Raw genomic sequence first — 19,166 nt, forward strand, 5'->3', positions numbered from 1 at the left:
CTGCCCACTCCAGTCCGTCCTCCATTCAGTCATCAAGATGATCTGCCTAAAGCACAGATCTAATCATGTCACTCTACCCCTGCTCAGTAAGCTCCCGTGGCTCCCTATCACTTCTAGGATGAAATACAAAATCCTCTTTTACATTCCCATCCCTTCATAACTTAGACCATCCCCTACCACCACCATCCCCAATTTTCTTACACTTTATTTCCCCATCGTATACTCTAATAACATTGGTCTCCTGACTGTTCCACAAACCAGACACTCTATTTCTTGGCTCTGGGCATTTTCTCTGGCTGTTTTCCATGCCTAGAACACTTTCCCTGCTCAACTCCAAGTACTAACTTCCCTGGCTTCCTTTAAGTCCCATCTAAAATCCCATCTTTCACAGAAAGACTTTCCCAACCCCTCTTAATTCTAATGCCTTCCTTCTGTTGATTATTTCCTATTTCTCCTTTTTATGTAGCTTGTTTGTATATACTTGTTTACACATTCTAATGCCTTCCTTCTGTGGATTATTTCCTATTTCTCCTTTTCATATAGCTTGTTTGTATATGTTTGTTTACATATTGTCTCCCCATTAGATTGTGAGTTCCTTGAGGGCAAAGACTCACTTTTGCCTCTTTTTGTATCCCTAGCACTTATAAATGTTTATTTATTGATTAGTTGAATGGCTAATAAAATGCTTAGCAATTTCCTTGATCAGGATGGGGTCTACTAATGTCACTCCTTCCATGAGGGTAGAGTCCAAGAATAGAGCCCTGAAAGCTCGCTCTGTGCGAAAGATGGATATTGTCCTTTGCATCTTCCTTTCTGTTACCCTTCCATTTCATCCATTCTTGGTGGCTCAGCACAAGTCTCTACTAAAAATTCCAGTTTTAGTTGTTCTTCCACAAAGTCCTTTGATGGTTTTTATAGTTTAGATGATTTCAAGTAGCCCTTTTGAAGTGGAGGATACGATATCCTTTTATCTCTTAATGCCCATCCTGTATCCAGAGTGTGGACATACACATAGTCTGTTCTTACCATGTAAATTTAAAGTTAAGGTATGGGATTACTGTTATTAATGAGAAACTATGAATAAAGGAGTTTGATTTTAGCTCCTTCAGAACTGACAGAGAAGGAATTTTTAGTTTATAGTATTTTCCCTTACATTAAAGAGAAAACAGATTCATTTTATGTGAATAAGAACTTTAAAAGGTTAGGAATGGAGAAGAGGAAGCATTAAAGGTTACATTAACAGTAACTTAATATCACTAAATAAACCTTGTGGTCATTTTAGGTTGGATCCAGTATGCAGAAAGAGTGCTGGGTAACCCAATTACACCACATATATGTACTGCAAAATCCCCCCAGCAGATCATGGGATCACTGGTGAAGGATTACTTTGCCAGACAGCAGGTAATTTGATTTTCTTTCTATGTCTCTTATTTACCTGATAGTTTCTGACTTATGTCTGTTTGTAATGGCTCACAGCCTAAAGTCAGCTTTATGCTTTAGACCATTGATGCTCAGTCTCTCACAATGCTTCCTGGTCTAAGATTATAGAGCAGAGTTGGCAGCAGTACCTAGAACAACGAGCTGTTTATGGAACTCTGCCAGTAGTAACCGTTGCATATTTTCGTTTTCTTTTCTTTTCTTCTCCTCTTTTCTTCCCAGCCATTGATACTAAAGGGTCATACAGCTACTGTTCTGTAACAGTTAACTGATCCAGAGCGTCTGTGGTCTACTTTTCCCGTTAGTGTGCCGTATGTGCGTGTTATACAGTCATCACCATAACGAGCATTTAGGTAGAGTTTTAAGGTTTGCAAAGCACACTGCATATTATCTCGTTTGAGCATCTCTGGGATATTGGTGCTGTTGTAGATGAAGAAGCTGAGGCTTAGTAAGGTCTCACAGTTATTACGTGTCCGAGGCAGGCTTTGAAAAACTCAAGTCTTCCTGACTTCCAAGTACAACACTCTATCCACTATGCCTCCTATCTGCTTCAATAAGTCAAATCAGGAAGCATTTATTCAGTGCCTACTATGTGCCAATCATTGTACTAAGTGCTTCTTACATATAATATATTGATATATGTCAAGTCAACAAGCATTTATTAAGTGCCTGCTGTGTTCCAGGCACTGTGCTAAGCACTGGTAATACAAAGAAACAAACAGCCCTTGCTTTCAGAGAAATCACAGTCTAATAGGAGGAGACAGCATGTAAGCAGTGATGTACAAACAAGATATATACAGGATAAATTGAAGACAATTTCAGAAAGAAGGTAATAATGTCTCAGTTGTATCACCTTGCAGGCCCTAGCACACATACACATAGGGGTTCAGTAAATCTTTCGTGTTTGGATGGTTCAATAGTAGTCTCTTGAGCACCAGTTAAGTATAGAGATAACCATTTCTAGGTACCATTTAAAATAATTTAAATGAATCTCCCTAGGATTTTCACCGCTTTCTTCTAGGTAGCTGCAAGGGATACAAAAGAAGAAAATCCTATCCCCTTTTTACCCTAGGGGAATTTATAATCTAGTTTGGTAATATTAGAGCACAGTAGAAAGAGCTTTGGGCTGGGAATTAAGAAAACTGTATTTGAACTCTCAGATCTTCCTCTCCCTCCCCCTCTCCCTCTCCTTCTCCATCTCTCTCTGCGTCTGTCTCTGTCTCTCCCTCTGTCTCTCACTCTCCCTCTCTGACTCTGTCTCTCTGTCTGTCTCTCTGTATCTCTGTCTCTCCGTCTCTGTTTCTGTCTCTCTATCTCTGTTGCTCTCTGTCGCACTCTCTCTCTCTCTCTCTCTGTCTGTCTCTCTCCCTCTCTTCCTGTCTGTCTCCTCTCCCTCCCTCTCCGCCCTTCCAATTTCTTCAGCTATAAAATGGAATGAAAATACTTGTAGTTATTATATAACAGGATGGTTGTCATGCACTTTTGTAAGCCTGTATGGTTAGAAATCTGAGTTAAATTATGAAATAATAAATGTACAAGTTGGTATATGATCAAGTGCTGAATTTTGTTGTTTCCTTGCTAAAGAAGTTCAACCAAGGGGAAGCCTGATGTGGGCTGGAGTAACTATGAAAAACTTCCATTTCTGTTTCTGTATCCATTTCAATTTCTTTTTCTATGTACTTCTGTTTCTTTGGAGCACGAGATAGACCATTTGTTAGAGAAGAGTGAGGAGGGCATTTCAGATGGGGGAAAGAGCATGAAAGAAGGCACAGTAGGAATAAATGTGGCATCTTTGAAGATAGGAGTTAATTTAGGGATAAGATTTCATGACAAGGATAGGTTAACTGTCCATGAAGAGAAGTATAACCTTGACATTTCTTTTGTGAACTCCTAAGGGAAGGACCTCAGGATTTCTTGTACTTTCCCATTCAGAGATTCATTTTGTTGGAAGGGGCAGCTTGTTAGATCATATGCCCCATTAATGATCTAGTCTTCTTGCTTCAAAGAAGCACGAATACATTTCTTGTGTGTGTTCTGGTATAGCACAGAGTGCTCTGGGATCAATCTTCTAACCTCTACTAGGACTGGCAGGTCTGGTCTCCAGATCTCAACTACTATTCCCCCTTATGATTTTAGGGGTAAACCTGAAAGGTTGAGGTTTTTTTCATACTAACCCTATAGCTCATGAGCACCCCACCACAGTGTTCCCCACATATAAATAGCCAACTTTCACTCCAATCTCTATTTGACCATTTAATCTCTCTTCAATATCAATTAACCAATTAACGTCATTTAGCTTTTACAAAGGGATATTTACTGACAAAGTATAACAAGGACAGAAGTACAAATACATTATCTCCTGAACTAGGGTCTACTCTCTCCTCTACATACCACTTGGTTCCTGGGACAGTGGGCTCATACATAACAAAATGATTGCTACAAACCATACCCATCTCCATCAAGTTCACTTCTGGGTCAGAATAGCCAATGGATGAGATGCTCCCTTGTTTTCAGGATATGGTGTCTCAGTCAAGCAAATTGCTTCTCAGAGCTGATTACTAGTAAAATCTTCAATGGGCTCTATTTTCTTGACCTCTGATAGCTCTCCCAACCTTTCAAAGCCTTCAAAGTTTTATAACCTGTTTAGTTCCATCTCCAATACTTATTCACCTAAAATTAGGAAAGAATGGAGACAGAAACAGAGGCAGCACCATTGATTCACGGTCAAGTAGGGAGAGTTGTCAGATGGCAGTATCAGGTCTTCTTCCTAGTTGGAGCCTTATAGCATTTCTTCCTCCTGAGAAAAGAAAAAGCTTTCATCTGTTTAAACTTTTTTATATACACTCAGTTCTAGCTCAGCATCCATTTTTAAGTCTTTTTGTCACTGCATAGTAAGCAAATGGAAAACAAAATACATGTGTCTATTCTCTAGCAGGGAGAGGGCCTCTCCATTATGTATGTCCTGAGGCAGCCTCACCCAGACCTCCAATGGATCTGGCAGATGGTAGTGCATATTACACAGTCTCTGAGGACTGGGCACTCATTGGCTCATTTCCACTATTGTGCCAGGTTTACCAGATTTCTGTTAGTCATAAGAGAAGTGATTTAAATTGAATCAGGTGAGAGGACAAAAGTAGCTAGGTCACATTTCTGTAGTATAGTCATCAACTTTTGTTTTTACATGAACTCAAGTTCTACTCCTTTCTTAACTCTCAGTTCTAAGGTGCCACTGTTGGTTCTAAGCCAGCCCTGAAATAATGATTTACTTTTTACTTTTTCTCTGCAGAACTTGTCTCCAGATAAAATTTTCCATATCATTGTGGCCCCTTGTTATGACAAGAAGCTGGAAGCCCTTAGAGAAGATTTTTACACTGCTTCATATAATTCCCATGATGTTGATTGTGTATTAACATCAGGTAAAATGATTTCTCTGTTTAATTCATCATAATTTGTTGCTAGCATAAAAAGGCTTTTTTTGGCTAGTTTTTTTGTGATTAGTGCTAAGAAATGTGTATGGTATCAGACAGTATAAAAGAGACATTATCTTTCTCTTAAATTGTTTATAAGAAGCAGACCTTCACTTAGGAAAGCTAACTTTGCAAAGTTTATATTCTAGACCAGTTGTTCTTATGCTAGGATGGTGCTTTTACATCCCTGGGTATATCAATGTTAATAAACACTTAAAATGAGAACAGCAAATGAGAACGTGTAGTCATCTCAGAGCAACTAATTTAAATCATACCAAATTGGAAACTTCCCCAGAAAGTGGCAAAACATAAGTAGATTTAGTGTCCTTCAATTTTAGATAGAATTGTTTAGATTGTGTACTTCCTTTCATAAACTAGTAGAAAGATTGCTTGTTACTAAAATCCAACGAGGGAATTTAATTATCTAAGAGCAATATCTGAGTTGCTCACAAGGTGGTGCATTATTTAAGCTGCCAGCCCTTCTAAATTACTTTATTGGTGTTTGTATAAAATAGCCTTTTCCTAAAAGGCTAAAATATGCCCAGTACTTTCCCCATTACAGTCTCACTGCAACTTTGTTGCTAAGTACCCTTCATTAATCCCTCTCTGGCTGACTCCAAAATTAATTTAGAAGGTGAAATAGAGTATTACCCAAAACTGTTAAAATACCAAATCTTCTGCTCATTAACCTTTACCTCGTCTGGTTCTACTTCTCATTTCAGTGTGTACTGCATTTCATAGATTCAGAGACTTAGCAGGCTATGATCACATAGTTTGCTGTATATAGAATAAAATGAAAAGAAAATAGAACAAACAGTCTTGTATAGAGAGAGACATTTATCTCCAGCTATCTCATAGCCCTCCTTCCTGTTGTTGTCCTTTCAAGTCTATGGGCACAGTTAGGGGAAATCCTAATCACACTCACCCTTTATTGTTGAAGTTCAGTCATTTTAGTCGTGTAGGGCTCTTTATGACCCCATTTTAGGGTTTTCTTGGCAATGATACTAGCGTGGTTTGCCATTTCCTTCTCCAGCTCATTTTACAGATGAGGAACTGGGACAAACAGGGCTAAATGACTTGCCCATGGTCACACAGCTAGTGAGTGTCTCAGGGTGGATTTGAAATCAGGAAGATAAATCTTCCTGATTTCCAGCCAGTGCTTTATCCACTGTGCCACCTAGCTGCCCATGCACTCACCCTTAGATTGTGGGAAAAGAGCAAGAGAGGGTCCTTCCCTCCCTGTCTCAGGATCATGAATTATAAATAAGAAAAAAAAGGAAGGTGGTAAGGGAAATAAATTTCCCCAGCTTACCTTCTGGACAGAATTCACTGTATGCATTGCTCTGGGCAACTCTGGATCTTTTCTTCTTATGGCTTATGGCCACCGTCTCTGCTTCATGCTTAAAAATACTCACAGCTGCATTGGCTTCTGGTTGTCTCTCATTGGCATCTGGCTATTGCCTATTGTGGTGTCTTTACCTTTTCCTGGGCTCCAGTAATTAGCTGCTAACCTACCTTCTCTCTCAGAGGTCTGAATCTCAAGAGCCACAAAAAAAGGACAGGAAATAAAAAGGGGACACTATATATCATTATCCTATCAAGGTGACTTTTGATCGTGATCCTTGGAGGAAGGAGGGGGTTGGGAATGGGATGGAATAATTAACTTAAGGTATCAGGATCATCAGAAATTGCTTTCCCAGCCTCTTTCTCTGGGAATCATTTCCTAAAATTAGGTAAAAGCAATTTTAGGAGATAGAGCAAACAGAATCACAAGTTATATAACATATCCTTGAATGGTGTTTTTTAAGCTGCAGTTTAGGAATATATAAACCTATTCATTTCCCCTTCTAGTTTACCATTTTATTTACTCTAGACATTTGGAGTTCTGAGGATTCCAATTAGCCATAGGTTTTTTTTCCCCAGACTTTCCAAAACCTTTTCTTTTTTGTTATTTATTTGGAGATAATGAAACCTCACAAAGACACTCATTGGGGAAGAAAGAGACAGATGAGCTAAAACAGTAAACAGGAGAGTCAGCAATATTACCATAAAATGTTGGCTTGTCTACCGTTCTTTACATCAGTGGTCTCCAAACTTTTTTGATCATGCACCCCATCAGTAAAACATTTTTGAGCATGCTTTCTTGAATATGTGTAAAATTATAAATTTACTAACTATAAACTTCATCAATGTACTACTAAACTAATTTTTATATACATTATAAAACAGATATCCCCCCTCCCAAAACCCAGACATCTTAAAAGGATGAATTAATGTTGAAGTAATATTTGATCTTAAGAGTTGATAAAGAGCCATAGGAATTTATCGAATAGGAGAGTTACATGGTCAGACCAGCATTTTAAGAAAATCATTTTTGTAGTTGTGTGGAGAATGGATTGGAAAAGGGAGAGACTAGAGACAAGGAAAGTTGTGCAGTAGTTTAGGAGAGAAGTTAGGAATGTCTGAACTAGAGTGAATATCAAGAAAGATTGTCATAAAGGTAAAACAACAAAATGTGACACCTCATTGGATAAGTAGAGTAAGGCAGAGAAGAATAAAAAATGACACTAAAGTTGTGAACCTAGGTAACTAGAAAAATGATAGTTTTAACACAGTAGAAGTTTGGAAGAGAGGGGTGGGTCAGGAGTTGGGGAGCGGGGAGAGAGATAATGTAAGAACTGTGGTACAAATTGTAACCCATCTCTGCCAACCTATCCTGTGTGTCTGACTTAATATGACCCAAAATGAAGAGGAGAAATGATTTCTGGGTCATATGAACAAGATGGCAGACATTTTCTCCAATCCCCACAACCTCTTAAACCTCTCCAAGACAGAAATTATGTTCCAAAGATAAAGCAGCTTCAGCTATTTCCATGGTCTGGGACATCTGCAGTCCAAAAGAAGATTAAAAAAAACCTCAGGAACTGGTGCTCACTGACTCTGAGCTCATTCAGCACCCCTCTCCTCACCTCCCACACTCAGAGGCTGCACTAGCAGACCCAAAGAAACAACACAGACTTACATCAAAATCCGTCCCTGTACCCTGTTCCTCTCTCCCTCTTTCCGGATCTATAGAGCCCTGGCTCAAGGTTGTGGAAGTTTCCTTGGACCTCAACAGTGAGCTTGGGCACAGTATTTAAGGAACAAAAATCTATTGGGAACTGAAACCTGGAAGTGCCAATGCCAGGGAAAGTAGCATCTGTTGGTGCTGGGGAAAGCAGGCTCTGATCTGCCAGTGTCCAGTCAGAGAACTAAGAAACAGAGTGGGATAGGTGCAAGTAGGAAACTTTGCAGCACTCCACCAAGCCTGAGGAAAGAACATAGTATCCGCATGGGGCCAGATTTGACCTTCCAGAAGTCACTTGGGGCAGACACCTAGGCTGATGAATCATGAATTGCTTAGTGTGGGAGGAGGTGCCTTTGAGATCCAGTCCCCAAGGAAACCACAGCTAGAGGGGAGGGAGCCAGAAGTAAATGATAAGGAAAATAAGGGGAAGAAAAAAATTGAAAGAATCAAAGATTCCACGAAGAGGATATCTCAGAGACCTTGAACATAAGCAGATAAATCAACAGGAAAAAACAATAACAACAAAAGGAAGTAATACCCTCCAGATCTAGTAAACTAATTCAGGAATCTATGAATAAGTATTGCAAAATGAAGAAAAATGATCCAACATTGACAAGACAGAGGACCTTGTGGAATTTGAAAAGAATATGCAACTATAACACTGTTCTGAGTGTTTGAAAAGAGAAATGAGAATTATGGATTCAGAATTCATTGCCTGCATAGCAAAAATAATGAATAAGATTAAAAAAAAACTTGAATCTGCAATGGAAAGCCTCACCAAAGAAACAAAGGAGAAAACAATAGACTGGGAATGCAAATACACAGAAGTAAACGACAACCTAGAAGAAAAGAAACAAAAATAAAAACATTAAAAGAAAATATACTCACTAGGCAAGCAAAACATATGGATCTCAAAGCCAGGATACATAGAGACAAATTAAGGATCATAGATCTCGCAGAAAAACGTAACAATTAAAAAACCATAACACTATAATGACAAAAATAATAGAAAAGAACTATTTAGAAGTTCTGAACAAAGGAAATCACATTCCAATTGAAAGAATTCACACATCCCCTCCAGAAAGACACAAAACAAAACAAAAACCCAGAGCTGCAAACTCCCAAGATGGTTAAGTTTAACAATTCAGTTCAGAAAGGACAAGTTCTACAAGCTATCAGGAGAAAGACATTCAAATGCAAAGGAAAAGATATTCAAATCACACAAGACTATTCCAAACCCACTAAAAAATGTAGAAGAAAATATAATAATGTGTTCCAGAGAGAGGTGGATCTGAGGTGCCCTATCCTTCACATTTGAGCTTAACCATACAAAGATAAGAGATGGATGTTCAATAATGAGGATGAGTTTGAAACATTTTTAGAAAGAAATCCAGAACTAAAGAGACTATTTGCTTCTAGAATGCCTCAGACATCAGAAATGCAGGAGGAGTGAATAAATGTAAACAGCTGACAGGAGGCATTATGGACAGAACCTGGCAACATCCTGCCAATGCATGAATGCTTATTTTGTAGGTCTACATTACAAAAGGGGAGAGTATGTGAAAGGGCTAGAGGAGAGAAGAACAGAGGGATAAAGAGGAGTGAGAAATGTGCTAGGATCAAAGCAATGGCTAACTATGAAGGGAAGGTGACCTCTATGGTCTCCGAAAGAGAAGAGCCTACAGAGGAGTAGTTGAGGAGGAGGGAAGAAAGGTTGAAAAGGGGAGGTAAGGAAGGAAGCCTTTCTTTGGAGGTGGGAGGAGGTTCTACTGATGAATGCTTCTATGAATGAAGGGAGATAAGGTCGTTTCACTGGATGTAGCCTGGAGAATTTGGTGCCTGAAAAATCATCTTTTTCTGGGAGGAAGGGAGTTGGAACCCCTAGGGGCACTTGGAACTTGGAGGAGTGGGAGAGCATGGACACAGGGAGGAGATTTCCAGGCAAATATAGAAGAAAAAATGTCAAAAAGAGCGTGTAGATCAATGAGAGGAGTTGGAGGAAGTGGCCTACCATCCTCTCTGAAATATACAATAATAGTCATTGTTCTGATTGTGGCACAGTGGAAAAGAGGAATCTATAGATTAAACACAACAAGGCCGGAGTAGAAAGAACCTAGAGTGCAGAGTTAAATGATACTTTGGAAACTTTGATTGTATGAAGAATACAGAAAAGAGATAGACCAGATGGTTATAGGAGTCATGAATCAGAGAATGAGGATCTAGAGTAAACAGAAAGAGAAAATGGAGTAAAGAAAGTGAAAGGAATCATTTTTGGAAGGGAGTGCAAAAAAATGAAATAAAAAATGAACAGCACTGTCTGAAGGGAGGAGAGATTAAAGGAATAAAATAGGTAAGGAGGAGATAAAAATTGGTTGTTTGCTGATAATATGGTGGTTTACTCGGCAAAATCCAGGGAATCAGCAAAGATACTAATTGAGACAATAGCTTTAGCAAAGTTGCAGGTTACAACATAAATCCTCAAAAATCAATAGCATTTCTATATAACAATAACAACACAAGAAGCAGCAAATAGAAAGGTAAATCCATTCCAAATATACAAAATGCATAAAATTTCTGGAGATCAACCTCCCAAAGCACACAAAAAAATAGGTTCAGTTGCAAAGTTCACCTTAGACAATTAAATAAATAGCTGCAAGAATATTCAGTATTCATGGCTAAGCCATGCCAATATCATAAAAATGACAATGTCACCAAAATTAATTTGTACTTTTAATGCTATACCTATCAAATTACCAAGAGGATACTTTATAGAGCTTAACAAAATAATAACAAAATTCATTTGAAAAACAAAAGATCTAGAATATCAAGGCAAATCATGAAAAGATACAAAAACAATGGGGAAATAGCACTTCCACATCTCAAACTACCTTATAAAGCAGCAGTCATCAGAACCATCAGATACTAGTTACAGAATAGCTAGATAAATCGGTGGAACAGCCCAGATGAGAGAGATTCAGAAACAATACAATTCAATAACCCAGCGTTCGACAAAGTGAAAAATACAAGTTAGCTGCGGAAAAGCTCCCTATTTGATAAAAATTGCTGGGAAAACTAGAAAGCAGCCTGGCAAAAATTTAGCTTAGACCTCACACCACACTCCACAGTACATTCTGAATGGATATATGACTTTAATATAAAAATAACATACCATTTAAAAAATCAGAAGAGAACTGATCATATACCTCTCAAAACTATAGGTAAGAGATGTATTCTTAACCAAATAAGAGCAGCAATTTCAAAAACCAAACCAGATGATTGATTGCATGAAACTGAAAAGCTTCTGCACAAGCACTATTAATGTGTTTAGGATAAGAAGGGAAGTGGTTGAATGGGGGAAAAAAATCTTTGTGTCGTATATCACTGATAAGCGTTTGGCATCCTGGATATATAAACAATATATCTATCTTCTAATAATTCTGCATGTATATGTGTATATATGCATGTATGCATGTGGTTATGTATACACATATATGTGGATACACACATATGTATATGTGTTGTGCGTATATACACATAAACATGCACGCACACATGCTGTGTGTGTATGTGTGTATATGAAAAAGTTCCCATATACTCTAAAATATTTATAGTATCACTTTTTGTGCTAGGGAATGCTAAACAAATTGTGGCACATCAATGTGATGAAAAACAACTGTGCTGTAAGAAATTATGTACATGATGGATACAGAGAAGCATGGAAATATCTGTATAAACTGATGCAAAGAGCCAAGAAACCAATATGCACAGTAACTACAACAATTTAAATGGAAGTATGTCACACCAAAAATTAAAAGTAAATGTAACAAATAGGTATGAGAACATACCCCAAACCTAGCCCTTTGTGGATGTGGGAGGTCCACAGCTATTACACATTGCACATGTTTTTAGACTTTCTCAATTGTGAAAAGGTCAGTTGTGCTGACCTTTTTTCCCTCTCTAAACAACTCCAACACACACACACACACACACAATTTGTCATGTGGGATAGCTCTCAGGGAGGGTGAGGGATACGTAGGATACCATTGTGATGTAAGAAACAGAAATCATTAATTTAAAAAAAAATTAATAAAAAGGAGAGAGGGAAGGTTTTTACATATCAGTCAAGTGCCTAGAGAACAGAACATTCCCTCCAAGAATACTTGTCATAATCATGAGCTTATCTTGGGGGTAGAGAATGGGTATGGCAGGCATGGATTTTCCCAGTCACACTTACACTACTGTTGGTACTTAGGTCACAGGTTATGACTGCCCTGAGAGGTCACTACCAGGATCAGAGGAGAAGAGATTCAGAGTTTATACAATACAGTGAGGGGATGGAGTAGGGGATTGTTGGGAGAAAAGAGTAAGAGTAGCTGTATTGCAGAGAAACTCTCATCCCATAACCAGCAATCACAGAGGATAGGATGTGGTCAATCATTCCACCCTCCAGTTGGTTGATGACAACCAATGATCCCTTGTGATCAGGCCAGTATCCCCCAGGGAGCCATGGCTCCCACTCTGGAGGACACTATTATAGAGCCTTACTCAACTAAAGGAAATGAAAAATGGAGACTGATATAATAGCAGTAAAATAGAAGGGTTGGGTGGTAGAAAGGAGAAAAAAGTTGTATGTTTCTTTTGAAATTTGTTGTGGAGGGTTTTGTTTTTATATGTCTTTTTCAGACATGCCCTACCTTCCTCCTTGTAGCAAAGGAAAAGTTAAGCAAAAATAATGCACTATTCTAGTATCCCAGATACCAGATGTGAAGAATTATTCCCTGAGAACATTTTGAAGGCAATTTTTTAGTTCAACTATGTCGATTTATTTATTTTTTGATTGACAAGCATTTATTTCCTATCTCCCCACTTTCCCTCCCCTTTGGGGGGAGGGGAAACTTGTAACAAAATTGCATAATCAATCAAAACAAATTCTTGCATTATCTATGTCCAAATATATTTATCTCATCCTGCATCTTGTATCTATCACCCCTCTATCTGGAGGTAGGCAGTGTGGTTTGTCATAACATTGATCAGAGTTCTCTTTAAATTGTTTTTAAAATTTTAATTTTCAGTTCCAAGTTCTCTCCTTCCATTCATTCATCTCCTCTCTGTTTTGATCATAATTACTAAGTCTTTTAGAGTTGATTATCTTTACAATATTGCTATTACTGTGTACATTGTTCTCCTGGTTCTCACTTCACTTCACATCAGTTCATATACTTCTTCCCATCCCCTTCATCTTTTCATGTAACAAAATATGTATATGTATATATCATAATTTGTTCAATCATTCCTCAATTGATGAGCATCCCCTCAGTTTCCAATTCCTTGCTAACAAAAAGAGCTGCTGTAAATATTTCTGTAACATAGATCCTTTTCTTTTTTCTTTGATCTCTTTGGGACACAGACTTAGTAGTAGTATTACTGCTAGGTCACAATTTTATAGATCTTTAGGCATAGTTCCAAATTGTTCTATAGAATAGTTGGACCATTTCATAGCTCTACCCAACAGTACATTAGTCTACCTAATTTTTTTTTAACCTATTTTCTCATAGTCCCTCCAAAATTTGTCATTTTCTTTTTCTGTCATCTTAGACAATCTAATGGCTTTTAGGTGGTGCCTCAGACTTATTTTAGTGTACATTTCTCTAATTATTAGTGATGTACAGCATTTTTATAGGACTATTGATAGCATTGATTTCTACATCTGAAAAGTGTCGTTCATATTTGACCATTTATCATTTGGGGAATAGCTCTTACTTAAAAAAATTTTCCTCAGTTCCCTTATATCCAAGAAATGAAGCTTTTATCAGAAAAACTTGCTGCAAAGGTATTTTCCCTAGTTTCCTACTCCTCACATAATTTTAGCTAATTAGCTACTTTGGTTTTGTTTGTGCAAAAATGTTTTAATTTTATATAATCAAAATTACCCATTTTATTTACCGTGAACCCCTCCATCTCTCGTTTGGTCATGAACTCTTCCCTTGTCTGATCCATACATCTGACAAGTAATTTCTTCTGTGCTACCCTAATTTGCTTTTATCACTCTTTACATCTAAATCATGTATTCATTTTGAGCTTATCGTGGTGTGCAGTTTGAGATGTTGATCTATGCCTAAGTTTCTGCCAAGCTACTTTTCAGTTTTCCTAGCAGTTTTTGTCAGATAGTGATTTCTTGCCCTAATAGCTAGGATAGAGTTATCAAACACTAGGCCACTGTTCACATGGAGTTCTTTAAAGTTGTTTGTCTTTACAATGTTTGTTGTTACTGTACGAATTGTTTTCCTGGTTTACTCACTTCACTCTGCATCAGTTCACCTAAGTCTTCATAGGTTTTTCTGAAACTATCCCTTTTATCATTTCTTATAGCATGTCAGTAATATTTTTAAAAATCCATAGAACATAATATGTTCAGACATTCCTAAAAAGATGGACACTCCTTAGTTCCTAGTTCTTTGACACTACAAAAAGAGCTCAGTAACTATTTTTATATGAATAGGTTCTTTTGCTCTTTCGTTGATCTCTTTGGAGTATAAGTATAATACTACTATAGCTGGATTAAAGAGTATACACAACTTATTGACTTAGTCATAGTTCCAAATTGATGTCTGGATCATTTCACAATTCCGCCAACAGTATACCAAAGGGCTCATCTTCTCAAGCCCCTCCAGTATTTTGCCATTTTCCTTTTTTTTCCCAACTTTCCCAGTCTAAATAACTTCAGAGTTGCTTTAATTTACATTTCTCTAATTCTTAGTGATAGGGAGCATTTTTTTTTTTACTATGACTATACATGCCCAATCTTTTCCTTTGAAAACTTCATATTCTTTGAATAGCTATCCGTTGGGGAATGGCTCTTAGCTTTTTTATAAACTTAAATCAGTTTCTTATACATCTTAGAAATGAGATCTTTTATTAGAAAAGCTTTCTGTAAAACCAAATTGCCAGTATCAAAGATGAAAGGGTTGAATTCACCACCAATGAAGAGGAAATTGAAACAATTATTAGGAGCTATTTTGCCCAATTACATGCTAATAAATCTGATAATATAAGCAAAATCGATGAAAATTTACAAAAATATACATTGCCCAGATTAACAGAAGAGGAAATAGAATACTTATATAACCGTATCTTAGAAAAAGAAATTGAGCAGCCCATCAATGAACTCCCTGAGAAAAAAGTCTCCCGGTCCAGATGGATTTACAAGTTAATTCTACCAAACATTTAAAGAACAATTAATATAAAGCATTTGGGAAAATAGATAGAGAAAGAATCCTACCAAATTTCTTTTATGATACAAATATGGTGCTGGTATCTAAGTGAGGAAGAGCGAAAACAGAGAAAGAAACTATAGACCAATCTCGCTAATGAATGATGATGCAAAATTTTTAAATAAAATACTAGCAAGGAGATTACAGCAATATGTCACAAAGATTATACTCTATGACCTGGGATTTATACCAGGAATTCCATGCAGGTTCAATATTAGGAAAACTATCAGCATAATAACTAAACCAACAGTAATCATATGATTATCTCAGTAGTTACGATGCAGAAGAAACCCTTGACAAAATAGAACACCCATTCCTATTAAAAATAGTAGAGAGCAAAGATTTTTTTTCCTGCAGTTAACTGTTTCCTTCATAATTTTGACTACGTTGTTTTTGTTTGTACAAAACTTTTAAAATTTTGTAAATCAAAAGTATGCATTTTATCTGTGTCCCTTGTTTGGTCATAAACTTTTCTCCCTGTCCATAAATCTAAAAAGAAATTTCTTCTTTGCTATTCTAATTTGTTTATGATATAACCTTTTAAATCTGAGTCATATATCCATTTGGAGCTTATCTTGTTATATTGATGTAAGGATTTTATCTAAATCTAATTGTTACAGATTGCTCTCCAGTTTTTGCAGCAGTTTTAATTGATTAGTATGGCCTTATTCAAATAGATGGGGTCTTTGGGTTTATTGAACACTAGAGTACCAGGTTCATTTTTTTTTTGAAATATAGTTAATCTGTCCCGCTGATTAGCTACTCAATTTTTTTTTAACCAGTGCCATTTAAAAAATTATAACTACACTTTGCCATCAGTCAGCAAGCTTTTATTAAATGTTTATTATGTGGGAGACATTGTGTTATACACTGGGGTTGCAAAAGAAAGGCAAAAGCGTGGTTTGAGCTCAAAGAGCTCACATTTTTTTCCAGCCGCCATCTTGGCTCCTCCCCAAGAGCTCACATTTTAAAGGGTGAAATAACATAACTGCAAACAACTCTGTACAAGATCTACACAGGGCGAATGGGAGGAAATCTCAGAGGGAAGGCGCTGAGAGTGAGAGGAAAGAGGGTGACCCGGTGCTATTAAGTTCTCTTCTTACCCTTTTCTCATCATTTCCCTCTAGATTCTTAACCTCTTATTATTCCGGATGAATTTCTTTATTATTTTTTCTAGCTCCATAAGTAATCCCGTGGTATCTTGAGTTAGGTAGTATTGTCTGTTTCATCGGCTCAGCCTAATTTGTTGGTTTTTTAATTTATTTTACTCACAAGCCGTATCCGTTGATCTGCTATTTCTCTTTTGTTGATGAAAGTGTTGGCATATAAATTTTCCCCTAAGCATCGCTGTCTATAAAGCAACGTAATCTCCGGTAGATTTTTCATCTCTAATGGTCCTGCATTGAGCAGAAATTTTACTGAATTTTGGTCAGTAAAGAATGTTTATTATTTCTTCTTTTCTGTATTTGTTTATTACGTTGTTATGTCCTGATAGATATTCAGTTTATAGTTACCAGAGATCTAGCGTATCTAATTTTCATGAAATTTTATTCGTGTCCTTAACTTTGAGGGGCTTTTTTGTTAGTTTTGACAAAGTCTGAAAGGAAATTTTGAAATCCCCATTTATACTGTGTGTTTTTCCCTGTAACTCATTTAGCTTTTCCTTTAAGTATTTAGATGCTATGCCGTTCAGTGCATATTATGAAGTATTGGATTAGTTTATTTGTCTGTGGTACCTTTCAGTATAATGTAGTTTCTTTGTTTAGCTCTTTTAGTGAAGTCTGTTTTTGCTTTTGCCTTCTTTGAGATCATCATTGCTACCCTTGCTTTTCTGAGTTCATCGAAAGGATAATAGATTTTGGTCCAGTCCTTTATTTTAACTGTGTGATTCATTATATTTAAAATAAGCATCATATCTTGTAAGCATCGTGTTATCGGATTCTATTTTCTAATACATTCTGCTATTCTCTTTCATTTTATGAATAGTTCATCTTTTTCACACCCACAGCTATGATCCTGAATTCCTTAAAATGTGTATTCTTGTCTGTCTTATTCAATTATATTTTTTCCTCTCTTTTCCTCTTGTGGCATTCCCCTCCCTCCCTCATAAGTAGATGGGGAGAGAGAAGGAGAATGCTCAAGACAAGTGCTTTCTGCTTGATGTAGTCTGATTCTGTTCCCCATCCTCCTTTTATTTTCTTTGCCCAAATCCCAGTCACAGCTTCTTACTCTTTTTTTCCTTTCCTTTTAAACCCCTCTTTATGATACATATACTGAGCTTAAGTCTTACTCTCCTCAATAATCCCCCCTTGAATGTGCTCTCCCTTTTAATACCTCCCGGCCCATCCCTTTCTGTTTTCATGTTGACTTGAATGTATACCTATACCAAATTCTCTGTGCATGTATATGTGTGTGTGTGTATGTGTTCTGTCCTCCTTTGACTAGTTCAGATAAATGTGAGATTCAAGGGAAACCATTCCCCTACTTCTTCTTGTTTCTATAGTCTTTTACTTGTATGCTCCAGGTATGTGAAATAAGTTCTTCTACCTTTGCTCGCCCTTTCTTACCTGGTGTATTCCTTTTTCCCCTCTCTTTTTTTTTTAAGATCATTAAAACATAAGAAAACCACTCCCAGACTCTCTGTCATATTTAATTGCTTCTGTGACTGCTGATAACATCAGAGTCTTGAGGGTACCCTTGTTTCATCCCAAAATATAAACACTTCCTCTTTGCATATTCCGTTTCAATTGTTCCTTCATATTTACCTTTTTATATTTGTTAACTCTTATATTCGTACTTTACAATTTCTATTCAACTCTGTAGGGGTGGGGTAGAGTTAACTGAGGAAACAAATGTTTGAGCTTTCAAGCATATCAATTTATTAAGCAAGCCGTTCTAGTTGCTCAACAATCTGGAACCAGACCTCCTCAGCTTTGGCACTAGACCTTGAATAAAGGAGGAGACAGATTTTTATACATGAAAAATAATCATTAAGATCAATTCATTAAAAGAAAACAACTAACCAGGATATAAATCAGGTAATCTGATTCCTAATTGGAGGAAAAATTAGGGACTTTGCAAGTTGGGAGAGGGAGAGCAAGCAGGTGCAATTCCCCGAAATCAGAAAAAGAGGTGTACTCACTCTGTATTCAATCAGAGGAACGTGGAAATAATAACTGATTGATCTGTACAGGGCCAGTTTTCAGGTAAGACATATGAGTTGCTTGAGACAAACAACTGTGAGAGTCAGCCTAACCTAGGTCCTCAGGTAAGGTCTATATTGCAACACAGGCATATTCCCAGGTTGGAATCGCAAGGTATAACAAACTCTCTTCATTGAAGATGAAACCAAGACATTTATTCAAACACCAGAAAACCAAATCCATCCAGCAATAAAGAAATCTATACACCTTATCAATGCAGGGGGCACCGCCATCCCCAAGCCATCCCTTCGGCAGGCCTCCCCACAAAACAAGCTCCCTTAAGCTTTTGCCCCTCTCTTACCCACACTAGCTGCTCTGTTCTCTCTGCCTCTCTCCCAGCTCTGACTCACTCCAGCTTCCTGCTCCACCCATTTAGCAAGCTCCTCCCACCACAGGCTTATGTGACTCAGGCTTCCATATGACTCAGGCAGGTCACATAGGCCTATTAATGGATGGGAAAGATCTTCCCATTTCCACAAACATAACAGGGTCTCTCAGCGTTAGGTAGAGGTGGACCAGCTTTCCAGCCATGCAGGGCTGGGTTCAAACAATGCAACAAACTCCTCTCACAGTTCCTAAAATTGAATAAAGTCTTCTCACAAAACAGAAATTAGACTAGACCCATGGTTGAATAGAAAGGGAATTGAGCTAGATCCAGAATTGAGTCACAAGATGGAGTCACTGTGGTTTACTCAATTTCTACTACTTCTTGCTGTTCTAA

At 37.4% G+C, this 19,166-nt stretch overlaps 1 protein-coding gene across 1 annotated transcript in view; it reads left to right on the plus strand.

Annotated features, from left to right (window-relative positions):
• Positions 1 to 19,166, plus strand: part of NARF (nuclear prelamin A recognition factor) — an 85,088-nt gene that overhangs the window by 43,510 nt on the left and 22,412 nt on the right. The window contains exons 6-7 of the mRNA XM_036765816.1: positions 1,283 to 1,401; positions 4,724 to 4,853. Of these exons, the coding sequence (XP_036621711.1) occupies positions 1,283 to 1,401; positions 4,724 to 4,853 (249 nt within the window). The remainder of the gene's footprint in view (positions 1 to 1,282; positions 1,402 to 4,723; positions 4,854 to 19,166) is intronic.

This window comes from Trichosurus vulpecula, chromosome 7 (genome assembly GCF_011100635.1).
Source record: "Trichosurus vulpecula isolate mTriVul1 chromosome 7, mTriVul1.pri, whole genome shotgun sequence".
In the NCBI taxonomy this organism is placed as follows: domain Eukaryota; kingdom Metazoa; phylum Chordata; class Mammalia; order Diprotodontia; family Phalangeridae; genus Trichosurus; species Trichosurus vulpecula.